The sequence below is a fragment of the Plectropomus leopardus genome, chromosome 13, assembly GCF_008729295.1.
Source record: "Plectropomus leopardus isolate mb chromosome 13, YSFRI_Pleo_2.0, whole genome shotgun sequence".
In the NCBI taxonomy this organism is placed as follows: domain Eukaryota; kingdom Metazoa; phylum Chordata; class Actinopteri; order Perciformes; family Serranidae; genus Plectropomus; species Plectropomus leopardus.
Window position 1 is genome coordinate 32,530,433 of NC_056475.1, and position 19,056 is coordinate 32,549,488.

Below are 19,056 nucleotides of genomic sequence, written 5' to 3' on the forward strand. Positions count from 1 at the left end.
ACATTATCCCTACACAGAAGTAGCATATAGTGTTGTTACCTTTCCTCACTTGACTTTTTGATTGATTTCTTGAAGAGATTTATTTGAGAAGCAAGTGCTCAGTTTTAAGTGACAGGATTCAAGCATCTGACAACTTCATTCCCAGAAAGCTCAATGATGGGGCACCATCAGAGGTACTGACTGGCTGTGCTGCCCTGAGAGTCAGGCAGTTTAGAGCTGAGCACCTGTGCAACAGATAACTTCCCCCTGCACACAGCCCTGTGTGATTTGTAAGGCTTAAGTTACTCTGTTGAGTTCCACTGTTACTGTAACAGCTACTAAATGCTGTAATTGTTTCTGTATGTTTTATAATCTTTCTTACTGAACTGTAAGAAACTACACAGAAGAAGACCAAAAACAGACAAACAAAATAAAAGGTGGATGGAGGTGGAGTGAGTGAGTGTGGGATGAAGAGAGGTAGGAGAGATAGTGTGTACCTTAAAAAAGGCTGCCTCAGGCCCATTCTTTTCATACACGCTGCTGGATTTGCCAATAGCCATAATTATACCCTGCATGTTGGGGGTCATCATTGCCTGCCCAGGAAGCAGGAACCATGTCAAACAAAACAACAGGTCCTTGTGACCAAGTGAGCAAGTTCAGTCCTATGTTATGTGATCTGAGGCACAACAATATAGCATACCACAGTCAGGGCATGCCAGGCATCACTCAGCAGGCCATGCATTGGTAATAATGCACAATCCTTACAAGGGTAATTTTTGAAAAACCAAGGCAACTTACTGACAAGTAACTACTGCTGTTATCAAACCAACCAAAAACAATACCAAATCACGATTCCATGATCACTGCATGAAATCTGTGCAAATAGTAATAAACATCCCCTGTACGTGCATTTGGCTTTATATACAGGTGAAAGGTAGGTATCAACTGAACAACATAAGACTTATTCTGATCACAACATGAGTCTGTGTTCTCGTCTCATTTTCACTAAAGAGTGACCTGTGAAGAAGCAGACCTTAGCTTTTGCAAAAGGTCAGCCTGCCTTTGTGCCAAGATGCAAACTAGCTAATCAAGAGACTTTTCACACAAGAATAAAGCATACAACAAGGAGGTCAGTCTTATTGCACGGCATTTTCAGCCTCAAGCCAATCCTGAAATGGGTTAGTGTAAGGGTCAGGCTTTCTCAGGTGTGAAAAACCTCTAGTAGAGCCACGCGAATGGGTAGTGGTGCTCTCAGTCCATATATCAAACAGACACAGACTTCTTAGCAGAAAAAAAGGGGCAGATGATTTTTTGGGAGAGAGCTACCTCGTCATCATACCCCCCCTCCTCTGACTCAATGACAAAGGTCCCCACATTAGGAATGGCCACCTCTACCGTGCGCTGGTCTGCAGATTCATCCTCCTTGACCAGATCAGGAGGGGGGGTGGAGACAGCAGGCTGAGGGGAGGAGGGAGGGGGAAGAGACTGTAAAGAAAATGTGACAGATGAAACAGGAAGGAACAAGTACTGATGGAAAAGCAAGGAACATTCCATGTAGAGCAGAAAAAGCTGTGAAATATTAAAAAAAAAAAGAGTACTCATCAAATAAACTGGACTTAATAGGTCAAATAATTTTCAATGGTTGGTCAGATTCACTGGGCACAACTGTGGACATGGTGTTGGAAACTCAAATGAACAAGACAGATTAAATAGGTTCAAATTCCTTCAAGCTTGTTGATAAACAACACTTGCATGCCCCTATGTAGAATGACAGAGTTTTTAGATTCTGTAATTGTTCCTATTTAATGCAATTCCAATGTAACAATGGGCTAAAAACACACACACCCATGGCTCTCCTGTGCCAAAATGCATTCTGAGGCTCAACTGAAACTAACAAGAGACGTCAGCAGGCTGATTTGGGACTGCATCTACCAAAGTTTTTACCAACAAATACCTTCACAGCAGCTCAGCAGACAAACTGTATGTTTATGTAAAAAAATTCTATCTGTTCTTTCAACCTGTATTATCTTAACGTTTTGGCCACCTGGGGGCAGTAGAAACAAGCTGAACACATTCACCCATACATTCCTCATTCCCACTGCGCAAAAAAAAGCTAACACCTGCTAACATCTGGCTTTTTAATGCAACAAGAATGCGTAAAATCTGTATTCACACCCGGGTCTGGCATTGAATATGCTAATTTCAGCTCTTTAAGCAGCGAAACTCAATGACATGCTCACAGTAGTCACCATTTGTCTCCACACAAGCAGTGCTAAAACATCAATCCAAACTAGTCTGCTCTGAGTTTGAAAGAGAGACTGAATAAGTCAAACATATATAAAGAGAAGTAACCACAGTAAAGTTTTCACAGACCTCTGTCTATGCTGCTCTCTACTGTTTACCTGTTCTCCAGTATGTCTGTTACATCACATGGACACACCAAAACAAAACTCTCCACCACCCCAAAAAAATAGACTCCTCTGCTGCAGAGCTGTGCACAAGCTGTGCTCTACTGGCAATGGGAAAGCAGGTCTATGGCCTATTTTAAGCAGGGTTACCCGTGTTTGAAAAAACTTGCATGCATGTCCTAATTAACAGTGTATTATCGCATTTAGGTGAATACTTGTTTTCACAGGCAGCAGTTATAGAGCAACAAAATCATTCATTTGGAGTTCTGTTTCTGACAAACTGGTGAATATACTGTGTCCAATATTCTTCTCTTTTTAGCAGTGATTTGGTCTCCACCAACTCTAGAGAAAAACAGTTTTAGCTATGTTCACCAGTTAGTCACTGACTTTGTCTGCTTTTTCCTGCCTAATGGGTAACATTTTAAAAATTTTACTTTGGACAGGCACTTGTGAAGCACTTATCTCATTGTTTGACCACTCAAAGAGGGTTCACATTACTTGTCACATTCACACACACATTCATAAACTATATGTAATATTCAAACACACTCACACACTGATGAAATAGCCATGTGGATCAATTTGGGATTCAACATCTTGCCCACAGTCATCAGCATGCAGATGGGAGGAGCCAGGAAATTAAGCGCCAATTTTCCGTTTAGTAGATGACCCACTCTACCACCTGAGACACAGCTGCCCTGGGTAGTGAACAGTGGGCTTTTAGAAGTTTTTTGCCGGAAAAAAAACAGTTTTCTTCTGTGAGAGTGAACAAAACCAGTGAAGCTGCAGAACAGTCAATATGGGAATGAGGGGAACTGCAGAGTCGTGTGATGAACATTCTCTATGTTAAACTAAAAAAAAAAAGATTATAGCAGCTTTAAAACACTCTTGTATTGCCATTTAAAGGAATACGCTGCTAATTTTCAACCAGCTTTGTTTTATTTTACTTTGAACTGCAGTAAACAGCGTGCAGACCGCCCTGCTCCTCTATCAGCTCAAAACTGCAGAATGATGCCTTTTCTGTCATCCAGCGGTTTTGAGCAGGCTTGTGGCCTGTTGCTCAAACTACAGACCTCTACCTCTCTACCTCTATATTTTCATAGTGCCTGCCACCCATGCCACCACCGTGGACCCACAGAAAATAAAAGTTCAGAGGGCCCCCAGCCCTCTCAAACAAACCAAACTCAGATCAAACAGTTAAACATAGCAATGCCAATAAACATGAACCAAGATTCTGTTACCAAGTTGTGTATTTCTCTCCTAAAATGTCTTAAGCCACATCTTAACACTGTTAGATGAGATTATTTGTTATCAGCTGGCCGCCATTGTGGACAAGCTTGCATTATGACACTCACCAGCAGAAGTGTTTATTGAGCAAGACTGAATGCCACAATCATTTTTCCTCTGGCCATGTAGTGAATTGCTTCTTGAAATATTACATTTGAAGAGCCAAAAATGAAACCACATTCAATAAATGCATTAGACCCTGAGGAAACAATTACTTCAAATGATATTCTCTGAGTTTAGATACTCAAGGGGGAAAAGATGACTGGATGAAATAAAAACACAGGTGGATACTATATACTTCAACTCATGGATTGATCCATAAACAGACATAAAAGTAAGACAGAAGCACATGTTGGGTGACAATGGCTTGGCTGGGGTGAGAGTAGCATTCTGTGTGCATGTTTTACATACAGCATTTAACAATGCTTCGGGGGTTCTCTCCTCTTGTTCAGCAGCAGCCCTCGAGATGGCCCTTTGTGTGTCCTCCTGCAGGTGCTTGGAGTCATTTGTGGGTGACGGCTGCTCCATGTACTCTGGGTCCTGCTGGGGTCCTGCAGGAGGGCAACAACACCATGAGAGAACCACAAAAATGCATGATTCTTTATGTTTCAAAACTTTTCTTTTCATACAAGCGTTCTGAAATGACTTTCTATGTTTGTCATCCACACAAAAGCCTCAGTGCAAAGTTATCCATAACATTTACCAATATCCAGGAGTTCATGTAGGAAGCTTTTATTTTGGACAGGCGCTGTAGGCTGAATGATAAACATTGAAGATGACTTTCTTACAGCCAGCAATTTTAAGCCAAGATCTTTCCTGTGATAGTCTGTGTATATTACAGACAACAACATATTCTATAACATGACTGAGGGAGAAAGGACAGTCATTTTTTCATCCATTCATAACTCTTTATTTCTCTGATTCTCCAGAAGAACTTTGTATTCTGAATGCCATGACCCTGACCTGTGTTGTCTGGAGGGCTGGACTCAATACTCATGGGCTGAGGGGAAGAGGAAGAAGTGGAGGTACTGGATGCTGCTGTTGCTGCTGTGGCCAGGGCCAGCTTCTCCTGCTGGGCCTTGCAGGCCTGCAGGGTGTCCCATTCCTCAAGCTCCTTGTCAAACAGCTCGTTGTCCTCCTTTACATACTGCTTCAGATCTGGAGGCAGTTTGTCCATGCCGCTGAGTATCTGTCCCGTTTCTTTATCAAACTCTTCTACAAAGACAACAGAGAGACACAGTGATCATGATCTGGTCTGCTAAAAAATACATACAAAAATACTGCTTATTAGAAGTGTTGTGTGGCTTATTAGAAGTGTGTTTTGTGTAACCTCTTTCAAAAGAAAATAATTACTGTTTATTTTCAGTAGGACAATTAGGATGCTAAAAAAAACAAAAGAAACAACAAAAAAAAAAACACTTATAACTAGGGATGCATTGATGTCGGCTGATATCCACCTTGTTGATTGCCATCAGCCCATTGGCAAAAAACATGACATTTACTGATGTCCAATGTTTTTGTGTTGTGTCACACACAATCAACACTTATGTGACACAACACAAAAACATCAGACATCAATACATAAAATTATGAGGGCTAAAAAGCAGGGCTTGAGACGAGCTGTGTCCTGTAGTCCTGGCAGAGTGAACCAAGATGCTCTGCTCTTTATTATTTTTCAGACCGTCACAGCAGCACATTACATGCCCTTCATTGTTTACTTTCCACAAGAAAAAAACAGCTTAAATTATAGCTGTAAGCAGTGATGAAAGGGCCTTCGCACTCTCTCACAATCTCTGTGAAAGTCAGATAATGCACGAAGAGAGTTTGGACCCTGAAGTCAGATATTTGACATGGTGTAGTACTTTCAGCTGCCACTAGGTGGCAGTGGAGGGGACACAATTTCCATGTCATCTTGGTGTACATCGTTTATAGACCAAACCATGTAAATATCATGTAAATCCCATGATAATTGTCCCTCAAGGCTTACTTCATGTTGCCAGTAGGTGGTGTTATTATGACAAGGGAAAACTGTCATACAGATGTGTTCAGGGTCGTACCCTTTTCAAACCTATGAAGTTTCAGGCAGATCAGACAATGTACACCAAAGTTACAACAATTTCCTGTTGTATGGCGAGACATCAAAATTGTACGCCAGGCCCAGAATCGCCAAAAATGAGCACAAAATTCAAAATGGCCAACTTCCTGTTGGGTTTGGGTGGTGGGTCCAAGAGGGTTTTTTGTGTGTCTGGGCATGATACATAAGTGTACCTAATTTTGTAATTGTAGGTGAAACTTTATATGAACTTCCCTTAGAGGCTAGGGGGACGCTATGGAGCCATTTTACCACGGCCATTTCCAGAAACCACCAAAATACCAAATTTTTCGCCGGTCCGGACCAACGTACCAATTTTCGTGAGTTTTTGGGCATGTTTGGGCGTCCAAAAATGCGATTCATTTGATAATAAAATAATAATAATTTCTTGCATTGCTCGCACTGTTCGGTGCTCGGGTCCCAATTACTCAGAGCATTTTGCTAAGAAGCAACTCAAATTAGCTTACACAAGACACATGTTCCGGTTTGGGGATCTCTGCTCTTCGTAGATGATGTGTTGCTTTTGGCTTCATCAAACCGTGACCTCAAGCATGCACTTTGAAGCCGAGTGTGAAGCGGTCAGGATGAGAGTCAGCACCTCCAAATCTGAGGCGATGGTTCTCCAGACCAAAAGAATGAGGTCGTGGAGGCCAAAATGAGTTTCCTCCACAAATTATAACTATTAGAGATAAAATTCATCACCTCCTGCCCTCAACCAACTGGACCCAGACAAAGGTATTTTGGATAAGGCAGTAAGGCCTGAAATTTGTTCATTTGAAATTTGACTATTTTTTCCCCCATTGACCTCACCAAGTCTCTACATTGATTTCCACATCCAAGCCATCAACCTGCCTGTTAGACCCCATCCCAACTAGGCTACTTAAGGAAGTTTTACCCTTAACTAGCAACTCTTTGTTAGATATAATCGATGTGTCTTTATTAACAGGCTTTGTACCACAGTCCTTTAAAGTAGCTGTCATTAAACCTCTTCTAAAGAAGCCCACTCTCGATCCAGAGGTTTTAAGAAATTATAGACTGATATCTAATCCCCCACTTTATTTCTAAAATCCTTGAAAAAGTAGCTCCTAATCAACTTTGAGACTTTCTTTAAGATAATAGTTTATTTGAGGATTTTCAGTCAGGATTTAGAGTGCATCATAGTACAGAGATGGCGCAAATTTACTAATGACTTATTGATTGCCTCTGATAAAGGAATGGTCTTTGTATTAATCCTATTAGATCTTAGTGCCGCATTTGATACCATGGACCATCAAATCTAAATCCACAGACTGGAACATTTAATTGGCCTTTAAGGAACAGCACTAAGCTGGTTTAAATCATACTTATCAGATCGCTCTCAGTTCATATTAATGATCAATCCTCCGTGCATACTAAGGTCTGCTTCGGAGTACGACAAGGTTCTGTGCTTGGACCAGTCCTTTTCACCTTATATACTGTATGCTTTCCCTAGGCACCATTTTTAGAAATCACTCTGTAAATTTCCATTGTTATGTGGATGGTACGGAACTGTATCTATCAATGAAGCCAGATGAAACCAATCAGTTATCTAGATTACAAGCATGTTTTAAGGACATAAAAGCCTGGATGAGCTGCAGTTTCCTGATGTTAAATTCAGACAAAACTGAAGTTATTGTACTTGACCCCAAACACCTCAGAAACTCTTTCACTAAAGATATAATTTCCATAAATAGCATTGCCTTGGCCTCTGGGACAACTGTAAGGAACCTCTGAGCTTTAATCGATCAAGCTTTATCTTTTGCCTCCCATATAAAGAAAAGTTCTAGGACTACTTCGTTTCACTTGAGTAACATTGCAAAAATTAGGCATATCCTGTCTCAAACAGATGCCGAAAATTTGTGCACGCATTTGTTACTTCTAGGTTGGATTACTGCAACTCCCTATTATCCGGTTGCCCCAACAAGTCTCTGAAGTCTCTCCAACTGGTCCAGAATGCTGCTCTACATGTACTAATGGGAACCAAGAAAAGGGATCATATTTCTCCTGTTTTAGCTTCCTTACACTGGCTCCCTTTAAAATCCAGAACTGAATTTAAAATCCTCCTCCTTACCTACAAAGCTCTGAACGGTCAGGCTCTGATAGTTCCCTATCAACCCTCAACAGCACTGCGCTCTGAAAACACAGGGTTACTTAAAGTTCCTAAAGTCTCCAAAAGTAAGATGGGAGCCAGAGACTTCAGTTACCACGCTCCTCTTTTATGGAACCATCTTCCAGTTTCAGTCTGGGAGGCAGACACCGTCTCCACTTTTAAGGGTAGACTTAAGACTTTCCTCTTTGATAAAGCTTACAATTAGGGCTGGCTCAGGTTGCCTAAACCAGCCCCTAATTAGGCTGACACGGGTTTAGTCTGCCGGGAGACTTTGTATGATACACTGAGCTCCTCCTTCCTTCTCTTGCTCCCTCCATATGCAAACACTCATGTCTTTTTACTACATTACACTAATTCAGCTTCTTCTCCGGAGCATTTGTGCTCCCTTGTTTCGTAGTTTTTAGGATCTTGGCTACAATCTGCGCCTGGATCATGGTGATGGCTGTGTTGCTACCTTTGGCTGTGCTTGTGCTGTGGCTGCACTGATGTTGTACCTCCAGCTTGCCTGGATCATGGTCCTGGTTGTGCTGTTGTCCTGTCTGAGGCTGTGCCTGTGTCGTGGGACTTGACTGCGTCAATGCCGTGATCCTGCTCAATGCGGCATTCTACTGCCATTATTGTGAGTCATGCCTCCACTATTAATACAGTATATGTGTGGGACTCAAAACCTACAATATTTGCACATAACATCACATGCTATCATACATTGCATTTATTCATTTTATGTCTATCACTGTTGTTAAATGATATGTTATTGTTCCCATTATTGCTGTGCATCTCTTCCCCTCTCCCTCTCTTTATGTCATTACTGTAATTTCATTGTTATTTATGACATCTATTGCACGTCTGTCTGTCCTGGAAGAGGGATCCCTCCTCAGTCACTCTTCCTGAGGTTTCTACCATTTTCCCCCCGTTGCAGGTGTTTTTTTGGGGGGAGTTTTTCCTTAGATGATGTGAGGGTCTAAGGGCAGAAGGATGTTGTATGCTGCAAAGCCCTCTAAGGCAAGCTGTGATTTGTGATAATGGGCTTTATGAATAAAATTGACTTGACTCCATAGGATGTCTGGGCGCAGCCTTAGAGATTGGGTGAGGAGCTCGGATATTGGGGAGTAGCTCAGAGAAGAGCTGCTGCCCCCGGCTGAAGACACAGGTGTACTTTCACAGCTTATCATGTAAATTTATAGCCCTGCTCACTGATCTCCGAGGCCCTCAGGTCCTTATTTGTTCTGTCTCTGTACAGCACTGAGGCTGAGTGAAGCTCCTTGTCTCAGTAACGTCAGGAGAATCTCCACTGACAGACTACTGCAAAAGAGTCTTACGTGAAATTCTCGCTCAACGCATTCATCACGTCCATCACCCCGCTGGGCGTGAATTTACGTCTTTGTATTGACTTTGAATGTAAACACACTGTGTAAAGCGCTTGCCCTGTGTCTGGTGTAAACACACTGTGACAGTTTGTTTTCTAGTGTTAAATTAACAAGAAGCTCAGGGGTAATTTAGTTTTATTTATTAAATAATTGTTTGTTAGCTCCAAATTTGGAGTTGTAAGATTACATGATGATCAGTGAGGGAGTGCAACAGAAGTGATAGAAAAAGCTGTAGAAACCATGGTGGTTCTTTTTCTATGATGTCAGTGAACACAACATCCCGTGACTGAATCAGTCCTTTACCAGACAAATCAGTAGCAGATGTTATCTTTTGGCCAAGTCCAACAAGTGTTTTTGTGAAAAAATGGCTGAACTAATGAACAAACAAAACCAATCTCTCACACAACACGAATCGTTCTATGGGCTAGCCCTTGGTGAATGTGTACCTTCTATGAGAAAGGGCTTCTTGTCGTTGATATACATGAGACAGTAGGCACTGGCGTTGCGGTAGCCTCCAAACGAGTCCCTGACCAGTTCTTCCCAGGTCGACTTGGTGACAGAGATGTCATTGTACTTCATCCAGCAACGCTGATGTGGGTCATAGATGTAAGCCCAGTAGTGACCTGCATTGGCCTGGCCTTCATGAACAAGCACTGCATGAAGCCGATATGGAACCTGAGACAACACAAAGGGGATGTGAAATGCTACTGCACAAATGGAGCAGTTGCTTGTTTTGGAATGAATGATTAACGCAGAGTGCTGCTCACCTGCATCATAGATTTGTCAGAGTACATTAGCTCTATGGTTCTGTGGATTCTGGTTATACTGCCCTGCAGATCTGTTAGAAAGAACAGCATATACAACCTAATGCTCTCATGTAATGTTTACCTTCACAATATTACAGAGGAGGCAATGGACAGGTAAGTAATGCCAAAGGAACCACAACTAATATGATCATGTGCAAATAGAAGGCAGGTTGACCTACCACGGGTGTCATTTTCCACTTCACTCCTCCAGCGATGCAAGCAGCCCTCCAGCACCCTCAACTCCTCTTCAGTGATGTGGCGCGGGGCAGGGTGCATGGGGAGGTCAGGAGGTAGCCGGGACTGGGTAAAGGGCTTATGAACGGGTACTCTCTGCTGCTGCTGGGCTGCAGTGGGAGCTGTGGTGGGACCTAAGGCAGGGCATGAGCTCTCTGGCGGAGGCAGAGAGTCCTGTTCAGCTATGCTGCAGGGTGAGACACACAGTATTAAAAAATAAAAAACATACACAAAAATGGTCTACTGATACCAGTCTTTCTTGCAGCTCATGTTAATGCTACAACCATGAAAAACTAAACCCTATTCAGGCTTGGCGTCAAAGTAGAAACCAACTCAAGAAGTGCTGACACTGCCAGAGAGGTTTACTTTGGACAGTGGGGCAACAGTGAGGCAGTTCACAGCACCTCAGTGTTGTTTGAAAAGTACACCCTGATAGATCAAACGTTTTGATTACTTTCTTTACTACTATTCAAACCTAGTGTATTTGTGATGATATAGACATATACGCTGAGTGAAAAGTATAAAAGTATAAAGTAAGTGGTATCATTTCAATTTGATTATTAAAAGACCATTTGCACTGTTGTTTTATATATACCATTTTATCTGAGGTTAATCTGTCTGTTTGTAAAGCACTTTGTGCTATAATATTTTTTGTATGAAAAGTGCTATGTAAAAAAGGTTTTTGTAGATTGATTGATTGATATGGTTTTTTAGTTATTTTCTACACCATAGCGATGGTTTAAGTTGTTAAGTTGGGTGTTGGTCAGTGGCTCTCATTTGTTTACGTTCCAGCTGATCGCTGCTCTGCTCCCTTTAGGTCAGCCTCTGGGTGATTGCGTAAAAAGTATTCACAATATTCTTCATGCTCTTCTCACCAACAACATTAAATTAAAACATGCCTGCAACAGCTGGCCTTTGTGAAGATGAAATTACAAGTGAACTCTGCATGTCCTTGCTGTAGACTGTCTGGGTGCTGTACTGCTCCATCGCTTTAGTTCTCTCAACATCATCTTATTAACTAACATCAGTCATTAATATTAGTGAATTGATGCTGAATTGTCCATGTCTGCATTACGATACATCTAAGAACAAATTTTTTCACTGCTTATCACAGAGTCATGTTTAAAAATTCAGACAGATAAAAATGACTGAGACTTTTCTTTGACCTGAATGGAAGATTTCATTAGATTTGTGTCTCCATCACACCAGGGCTACCCTCTTGAAGGTGTGTCTAACTGATAATGTGCTTGTCTGGAGTGATGATGTTTAAAAGTGTTTCCATCACACAGCAGGCAGGCAGAGTACTTCACCTGCTGGAGGTGTTTTCAGAGGTGCAGTGAGAGCCTGTTGTCTGCAGCTCTAAAACATCTCACTGTGGCTGTTTCTGCTTCAACTCTTCTTCCCTGCAATACCACTAGCCTTGTTTATCTTGAAGAAAAGCTGCTAACAAATATCTGCTAATTCAGTGATAAACACATTTAATTTCCTGTAGATTATTTAAATCTCCTGTTATTTATCATGCATAAGCTTTTATTGCGAAGCAGCAAAATAAGGAAATGTTGGGTTTTCACCTAAAGAAACTTAAAAGACTCCTGTACAATTGAAAGAAAATACCAAAAGTGGTAACGGAAAAGGGGTAAAAGGGTCGACGGCCCAGCTCTTACACTTGCCTTAGTGGGGGCAGTTGTCCTGTTGTGCCACCTGGTGGTGCTGATGAGTCAAAGTCTTCCACTGGGGAGGTGCACACTGGCTTACTGGAGGCAAACTCCATGGCATACTGGAGGACATCTGCCAGAGGAAACCTCTTGGGGCCTGAGCCATAATTCAGATACCTGAGAGAGAAGAGGGAGAAAGAGTGAGTGTCAAAGAGATGCAGGGAAGCCAAAGGGGAGACAAATAAGAATAGAGGACAGCGTGACAGACAAAGAGAGAGAGGGCCCACTCAAAGTGAGAAATTATTCTCCATGGCTGCCTAGAGAGCTTTGTCAACCTTGGCTAAATAAAAAGTTATTGGTAGGCAAGAAGTACCTCTCCAGTCGCTGCTGAAGCAGTGTCAGATGCTCTTTCAGTCTCTTGATCTCCTCCCTCTTGATCCTGGTAATTTCCCTGTTCCTGTCCATGTACCTAACAGCAAGATGAGCACAGCTGAGGCATCAGTCTGAAACAGACCTAGGATTAACTGTAATGTACTGCAGAGACAAATACTGTAGATTCTATGATGAAGACCAGCATTAGTACAGTATTTCCATTACCTGTCCATGTAGAGGATAGAGGGGAACTCAAGCTTGTTGTGGATCTTCTCAGGTCGCCCCAGTGCTTGGTTAAACTCAAATCTTGACAGTTCAAAGGTCAACACGGGAGGCAGTTCTGTAAACCAGTGCTGAAAGAAATTTGGGTGTTGATCTAGAGATGATCTCTTATTGTGTAACAACGTAGAGTTTGGTAAAGACATTTTCCCTGTATTTTTTTATAGATCTTCATAACAAGATTGTATTTGCAATATCACTGTTTGAAAAGATTTTTGGGGCTTTTGATGTAAAGTTGAGGGGCATTTCTAACTCTCATTCATTGCATTTTCATCACATTGATTGGAGAACAACGTAGGTTAGGAGCTCAATACTTCACATTCAGGTCACAATGGGAACTTGGGGTATGGGGATTTACTACAATTTCCCAGTTGTCCCGAACTCTATATAGGGGCCTACACTTAAAATATAGAATTAAGAGTTCTGGTGTCCACAAAGGGAAAAAGGAGAACAATTAAGTTTTTAAAGCAGCTGTTTTCAAAGTGTGGGTTGCACCTCTTCAGGGGAGGGGGGGCAAGGTGTTTTAGGGGAGGCACAGAACCAGACAAAAATAAATGCCAGTGTAAGTGTTCACTGTATTTGTGGCTTCAAACTAATCAATGAAGGCAGAGTTTGCTCAGCACCGTTTGATTCTATGTACATGATGCAGTGGTTTTTTATTGAAAATAAACAGTGATTGTGATTGGGTCTATTGGGACTCTGGCGCGTTTTGCTGTCGCTACTCACCGGCGACTTTTAACGCGTTTTTACAGTTCTTCAGCCACTTTATGAGCGTACCTCTACTCTAAACTGGGTATTTTAAACCTCCCATTTCACCTGATGACCTTCTTTGTGCTGCCATCGCTCCGTGGTCCCATGATTGTTGGCTTTCTTTAGCCTTCCTGCTCGGCTCACCGGCCGGTTCCATGTCATCACCTGTCTGCCGCGCCTTACAATGTCGGTCAGCAGGGTCTATATGTGGTCTCTGCTTGTCTGGACAGTCCTGTCGCTCCTCCATCCGCCCGTGGATGGACTCCTCCAGTATTCAGCCACGGAGCTCCTCCGGCTTTGCACTCAGTGGTCCGGATCTCCACCGGCAGCTCTACACTTCCATCCGGACATCTCCCTCCTGCCTCGCCGGAGGTACATCCACCGTGTGTCTTAACGGGGGTTCCACTTCGGCGGCTCCAAGGGGATTACCTCCTTTTGGTCCTCCACTCGTCGACCACACAGAAACACTGGCCGGACTGTGAATCACAGTGTGTTAGCCAGCCTGGCTAGGTCGGCTAATGCCCCTCTCAGCAGCCGCAACACCGGTGTCAACTTTGGCCCGTTGAACATCCGCTCCTCACGAGCAAAGGACATCTCGTCCAGGATATCCTTCCTGGTGACTTTCCCCAACGTAATGACTCTCCCCCTCCTGAGTTTGTTTACATTTGCAAACCTCACGGCTCGGGTCGCGGAGGTGGTCTCGCGATACTCCACCGCGAGAAGTGGAAGGTCCTCCTCGCTAGAATGCCTTGTCTGTCAACTATCCGGACCCAGCCCCATACTCATTGTCACAGTCTACCCCCCCCTCGTACCCCCCCCGGAAGCTTCGCCTGGACTTTTTAAATGAACTTTCTGCCCTCCTCACACACCTCATGTAATATAATTCTGCTGGGGGACTTTAATATACATATGGACAACACTGCTCTTCTCCTCACCATAGACTTCTCTTCATCGCTCCACAGTTTTGGCTTTCAACAGTTCTCAGACTTCCCCACACACACTAAAGGTCACACCCTGGACTTAATTTGCTGTTCTGGTCTCACCCCCTCCAACTGTACTGCTGATGATCTTCATATTACTGACCACTTCCTCCTCACATTTAATGTCACCCTCCGACTATTTCCAAACTACCCCGTGTCATCTCTTACCGCAATATAAAGGACATTAACATGGACTCTCTCTCCTCCTGCATTACCAACCTGACTCTGGACTCTTCCTCCGCCCCTGATGATCTTATTGCCCAGTACAACAATGGTCTCACTAACATTCTCAACTCACTCGCTCCTCGCTCACAATATTACTCTGGACAGTTACTGTGCTTTTATTTATTCTGTGTTATTTTTTGTTTGTGTTTTACTCACCCTGTAAAGCGCTTTTAAATAAAATGTATTATTATTATTATAATTATTATTATTACTATATTATAGACTGTATAAATAATATAGGTTTATTGCATCTAGCTGAAAGGAGGCATATCTCCACCTTCTGTCACTTTATACAGGGGCAAGGACAGTAGTCCAGTTAAATGGCCTAACTAAGTTATGACTGCCCCTCAACCAAACTGTGCATGGAAATGTACTGACTGTTGATAATGTTTGCAAACAGAGACTCAAACATCTCCAACAACACCTCCAGAACCATTATATATACTGTAACTCTCATGTTTAACTCTTATGGCCATGAGTTACAGCTAGTGCACCTCTTGCTTTTCATCTGAGGAGGAATACAAAATGTATACATTTTATTTTGTTCAGCTTCTCAGAATTTTCATCAATAACTACTGTCATACCGCTTTGACACTGACCTCTTGTCCAGACCTGGCAGAGTTCTCTGCCGAGTGCAGGGACTCGATCTCGCCCTCAATCATTGCTGCCTCGAGACATTCGTGGAGATCCTTAAAGCCATTCACCTGCAGCGGGTACTGCCCAAACATCTCTGTGTTTTCAAATTTTTTACCTGTAAAAGTACACATATACAATAAACATAAGCAGATAAGCAGTGACAGTCATACTCCTGACCTAACTAAAAGGGGGTAAGAGTTAACCCTGAGATATAGATGTGTGCCTATTTGTCAGTCAAGTAGAACTGTATCATCAAAATGTGTGAGAGAAAGACAGCATGCATCACATTTGTCACATGCAATGGTCAAAGGTGTGCCAGGCGTAACTGAAGAGTAAGAAAGGCAAAGAGTGTCTCCATGGGATGCACTATTATTTTTCCTGATAATGCTATTGTGTGAACAACAAATCTGTGTTAAAATTTAACAGTGGCTTCGTGTGAATTTACTTGTTTCTGAACTATTTCTCTTATCACAGAACTACTCCTACTCCTAAAACGTGTGTTTTAGGTAATGTTATCATTCTCTGTCATGTGTCTGTGGTTTTGTTCCGCTGCTCTGCACAGATCTGACACCTAGCTGCCTCCTCTCACCCATATCTCTCTGAAACTCTGTGCTCCAAGGCAGCAGTGTCAGCAGTACAGCACAAAGGTCCTTGAAGAACGCTGGTAGATAATAACTTTGTATTTTTCAGTTCATACAATGTACTAGAATTCCCAAATATGTGGGGTATTACTGCAAACATTTCCCTGTGATATATCAATCTCTTTCATGATTTTGGATTCCCAAAATTAAATGGACATTGTTGGGTCCTGGGAACTCCACATATGAATCATTCATTTGGTCACTTGACACTGGACATGTGTCACATGTCCTGTGAGTTCTGTCTTCCATGGCGACTTTTGTCTTCTTTGTTCCTCAAACAAGGAACAGCCATTAGAACTCAACTTCCCAGAGCACCTCTTGTTGTGACACCTAAGTGTTAGGTTCTCACATGGATCCATCTTCAAATATGATTGGTTCACCAATGGTTGTTCTGCAGTAACTCACTTATCATCAAACAGCAGCACACCTCCCAAAAAGAAAGTGAGAAAGCCTCCGGTGGATCTGGGCCAGTACTGTCATGCATTATGAGTGCTATGTCAATAAGCCATCAAGGTTTTTCCATCATCACTGCAGCCGTTGTCCTCCTTCACATGGACCACGTAATTTAGACAAAGTCACCTTTAATTGCGAGGGGCAAGGACTTGCTCACTTTCTGTCAGCTGCAGTCACACCATGCTAACACTTTATCTCTCTGCCATACTGTACGTATCCCTTTGTTTCTGTTTTCACTGGTTTTAATCCAACACCTAATCTCACCTTCCAGGACGCCCACAGCGAGGAAACGACCATAGAAAAGCTCCACCATGGGGTTCTTTGGCTTCTCACCCTCCCTGAAAGCAAAACAAAAAGGCCAAACTTGCTTATAGAAGGCAACTTTGATACATCCATCGGATTTTCTGCCTCATAATCTGCGGCCCAATAACACCAACAAGCATGTATCTGCTGCTTGTCCATTCTTTCTGAATGGAGAGAGCTGTGGTTACCTGTCTTCTTCAGCCTTCATCTGGAAGGCATCCTCCAGCCAGTCCAACAGCTTGTGGGTGAACTCGCTCACATCCTGCTGTGGAGAAAAGTACGGTCATACAAAGTGAACAAGAAAAGGATTGCCTTTGAGACATGACCAATGGATGTTTTCAAACACGTTTTGATATAATTTTGCTTTTATTAAATGTGTTAAATGTAGGGCTGGGGCGAGGCGTAAATACGTCGATTTACATAACGTGTGTCAACGCGTTGCAAGGAAAATGCAAGGCCCGTTTTACACAGTCTGCGTCATGGGCGCGAGACGTCAGCCTCGCCGTGCAGCAACGTGTTTCATGCATGTAGTGTTCACACAGCAGCGCTGATATAATGTCGCTGCCTGCTGCTATAAGTGTTATATTTCTGTATTTAAAAGCACAAATTCCACTCATTTATAAAGTCGTGCAAGCTCCTGCACAGCCAACAACCTGGTCCTGTAAATGTTTCAGAGTAGAATGCATTGTATGAGCAACTGATGGGATTCTGTCCACAGAGACACTGTCAGAGGGCTTTTGTGTTGAAAGGGAAGCAGCATGTTAGCTGCATATCTAGAGAAACGGTGGCTTGCCGTTTCTTTTACGCATGACTCACGCATCTGTCAGCAGGAATAGACAGCAAAAATTATGTTTTCATTATTATTTTGACTCTTTACCACCTTTTACTGTATGGTGTAAGATAGCTGTCAAAAAGATGTCTCCATAATTAATCATTCTTATTTCTAATTTTAACAATTTCTATGTCAAAAAAGTTGTTTTGCACAAAATTCTGCTGTGTAAAATCTGTGAGTGCAAAGTCTTATGAATACAACTCACGTTTCTACTACTACGAAGTCTTCACTGTGAGCTCGAAACATCACAGGTAATGTCAGTCATAACGTGCATTGCATAGCCATTATTTATTTCATAAAATCGAACCATTATGTATAATATACATTTCTTGGAGTCACAAACTTATTGCTTTAACTTGCAAGCTAAAGACATTTACATGTAGCCCCAAGGGGAAGTTCATATAAAGTTTCACCTACAATTATGAAATTTGGTACACTCATGTATCATGCCAAGATGTGCAAAAAAGCCTCTTTGATCCATCCCCCAAACCCAACAGGAAGTCAACCATTTTGAATTTTGTGTGCATTTTTGGCAATTTCGGGCCTTGTTCTTTTGCCATCTTGTCCTGCAGGATTCATCTGATCGACTTCAGAATCGGTGTGTCTATTCTCAACCTCTTGGTGATGAAAAGGTATCACATGTCCGTGCAGAACTTTTACAGTTTTCCAGTACTCAGTTAAGTGGCATACAATATCAATGTTTCATCATACAACAGGAAATTGTTGTAACTTTGGTGTAAATTGTCTGATATACCTGAAACGTCATAGGTCCAATAAGGGTCCCGTCCTGAACACATCTGTATGATAATTTTCACTAGTCATAACTGCGCTACCTACTGACATTGGGAAGTAAGCCTTGAGGGACAATTATCATTGGATCTACATGATATTTACATGGTTTGGTCTATAAATGATGTACACCTAGATGACATGGAAATAGTGTCCCCTCCACTGCCACCTAGTGGCCGCTGAAAGTACTACACCATGTCAAATATCTCACTCCAGGGTCCAAACTCTCTTCGTGCATTATCTGACTTTCACAGAGTGACTGTGTCAGTCGGAGTCCTGTAAAGAACCCCGACATACGTGGGGGTGTGAGGGCCCTTTCATCACTGCTTGCAGCTTTAATTTTGATGTTGGATTGCTAAATGTAGATTGCACTACGTTCCTTTTACTTGAATGGAACAAGCTCTTGAATTCATTTTATTTTGGAGACACTTTATATCAGACTGTAAAACACTGATGACTAGTTACGAGTGGGCTATTAAGGGCTATTTATGCCCCGCAGTGTATACTCTGTAATGATTGAAGATGATAGAATAAAATATTGAAATATAAATGACAAGTTTTGTTATTTGTTATAAATTATTTTCCATAAATTTGTTGTTTTGTGAATCGAGTAATAAAAAAATAATAGTTAAATCAATTAAAAAAAATCAATAGATTAATCAAAAACAATGATCGATCGATTAATCAATTAAAAAAAGAATCGTTTAGTGCAGCCCTTGTTAAATGTTTCCCATGGAGGCATTCTTCACAATTTCAACATAACATGGTGAGTAAGTAATACAAATTATTATTTAGGGAGTGAAGAATTTCTGTAACTGCACCAACAAGCTAGACAGTCCC

At 42.1% G+C, this 19,056-nt stretch overlaps 1 protein-coding gene across 5 annotated transcripts in view; it reads right to left on the bottom strand.

Annotated features, from left to right (window-relative positions):
* usp25 (ubiquitin specific peptidase 25) overlaps positions 1 to 19,056 on the bottom strand; it is a 113,121-nt gene that overhangs the window by 8,966 nt on the left and 85,099 nt on the right. Inside the window, exons 8-20 of one of the 5 annotated variants that reach the window (XM_042499675.1) lie at positions 16,784 to 16,857; positions 16,557 to 16,630; positions 15,162 to 15,313; positions 12,554 to 12,681; positions 12,330 to 12,425; positions 11,966 to 12,133; positions 10,247 to 10,488; positions 10,029 to 10,099; positions 9,708 to 9,936; positions 4,638 to 4,889; positions 4,086 to 4,225; positions 1,306 to 1,464; positions 477 to 572 (exon numbers count right to left, since the gene is read on the bottom strand). In XM_042499675.1, coding sequence (XP_042355609.1) covers positions 477 to 572; positions 1,306 to 1,464; positions 4,086 to 4,225; positions 4,638 to 4,889; positions 9,708 to 9,936; positions 10,029 to 10,099; positions 10,247 to 10,488; positions 11,966 to 12,133; positions 12,330 to 12,425; positions 12,554 to 12,681; positions 15,162 to 15,313; positions 16,557 to 16,630; positions 16,784 to 16,857 — 1,881 coding nt within the window. Of the gene's footprint in view, positions 1 to 476; positions 573 to 1,305; positions 1,465 to 4,085; positions 4,226 to 4,637; positions 4,890 to 9,707; positions 9,937 to 10,028; positions 10,100 to 10,246; positions 10,489 to 11,965; positions 12,134 to 12,329; positions 12,426 to 12,553; positions 12,682 to 15,161; positions 15,314 to 16,556; positions 16,631 to 16,783; positions 16,861 to 19,056 lie in introns of all 5 variants that reach the window. The other 4 variants (XM_042499676.1, XM_042499678.1, XM_042499674.1 and 1 more) reach the window with 4 other exon arrangements.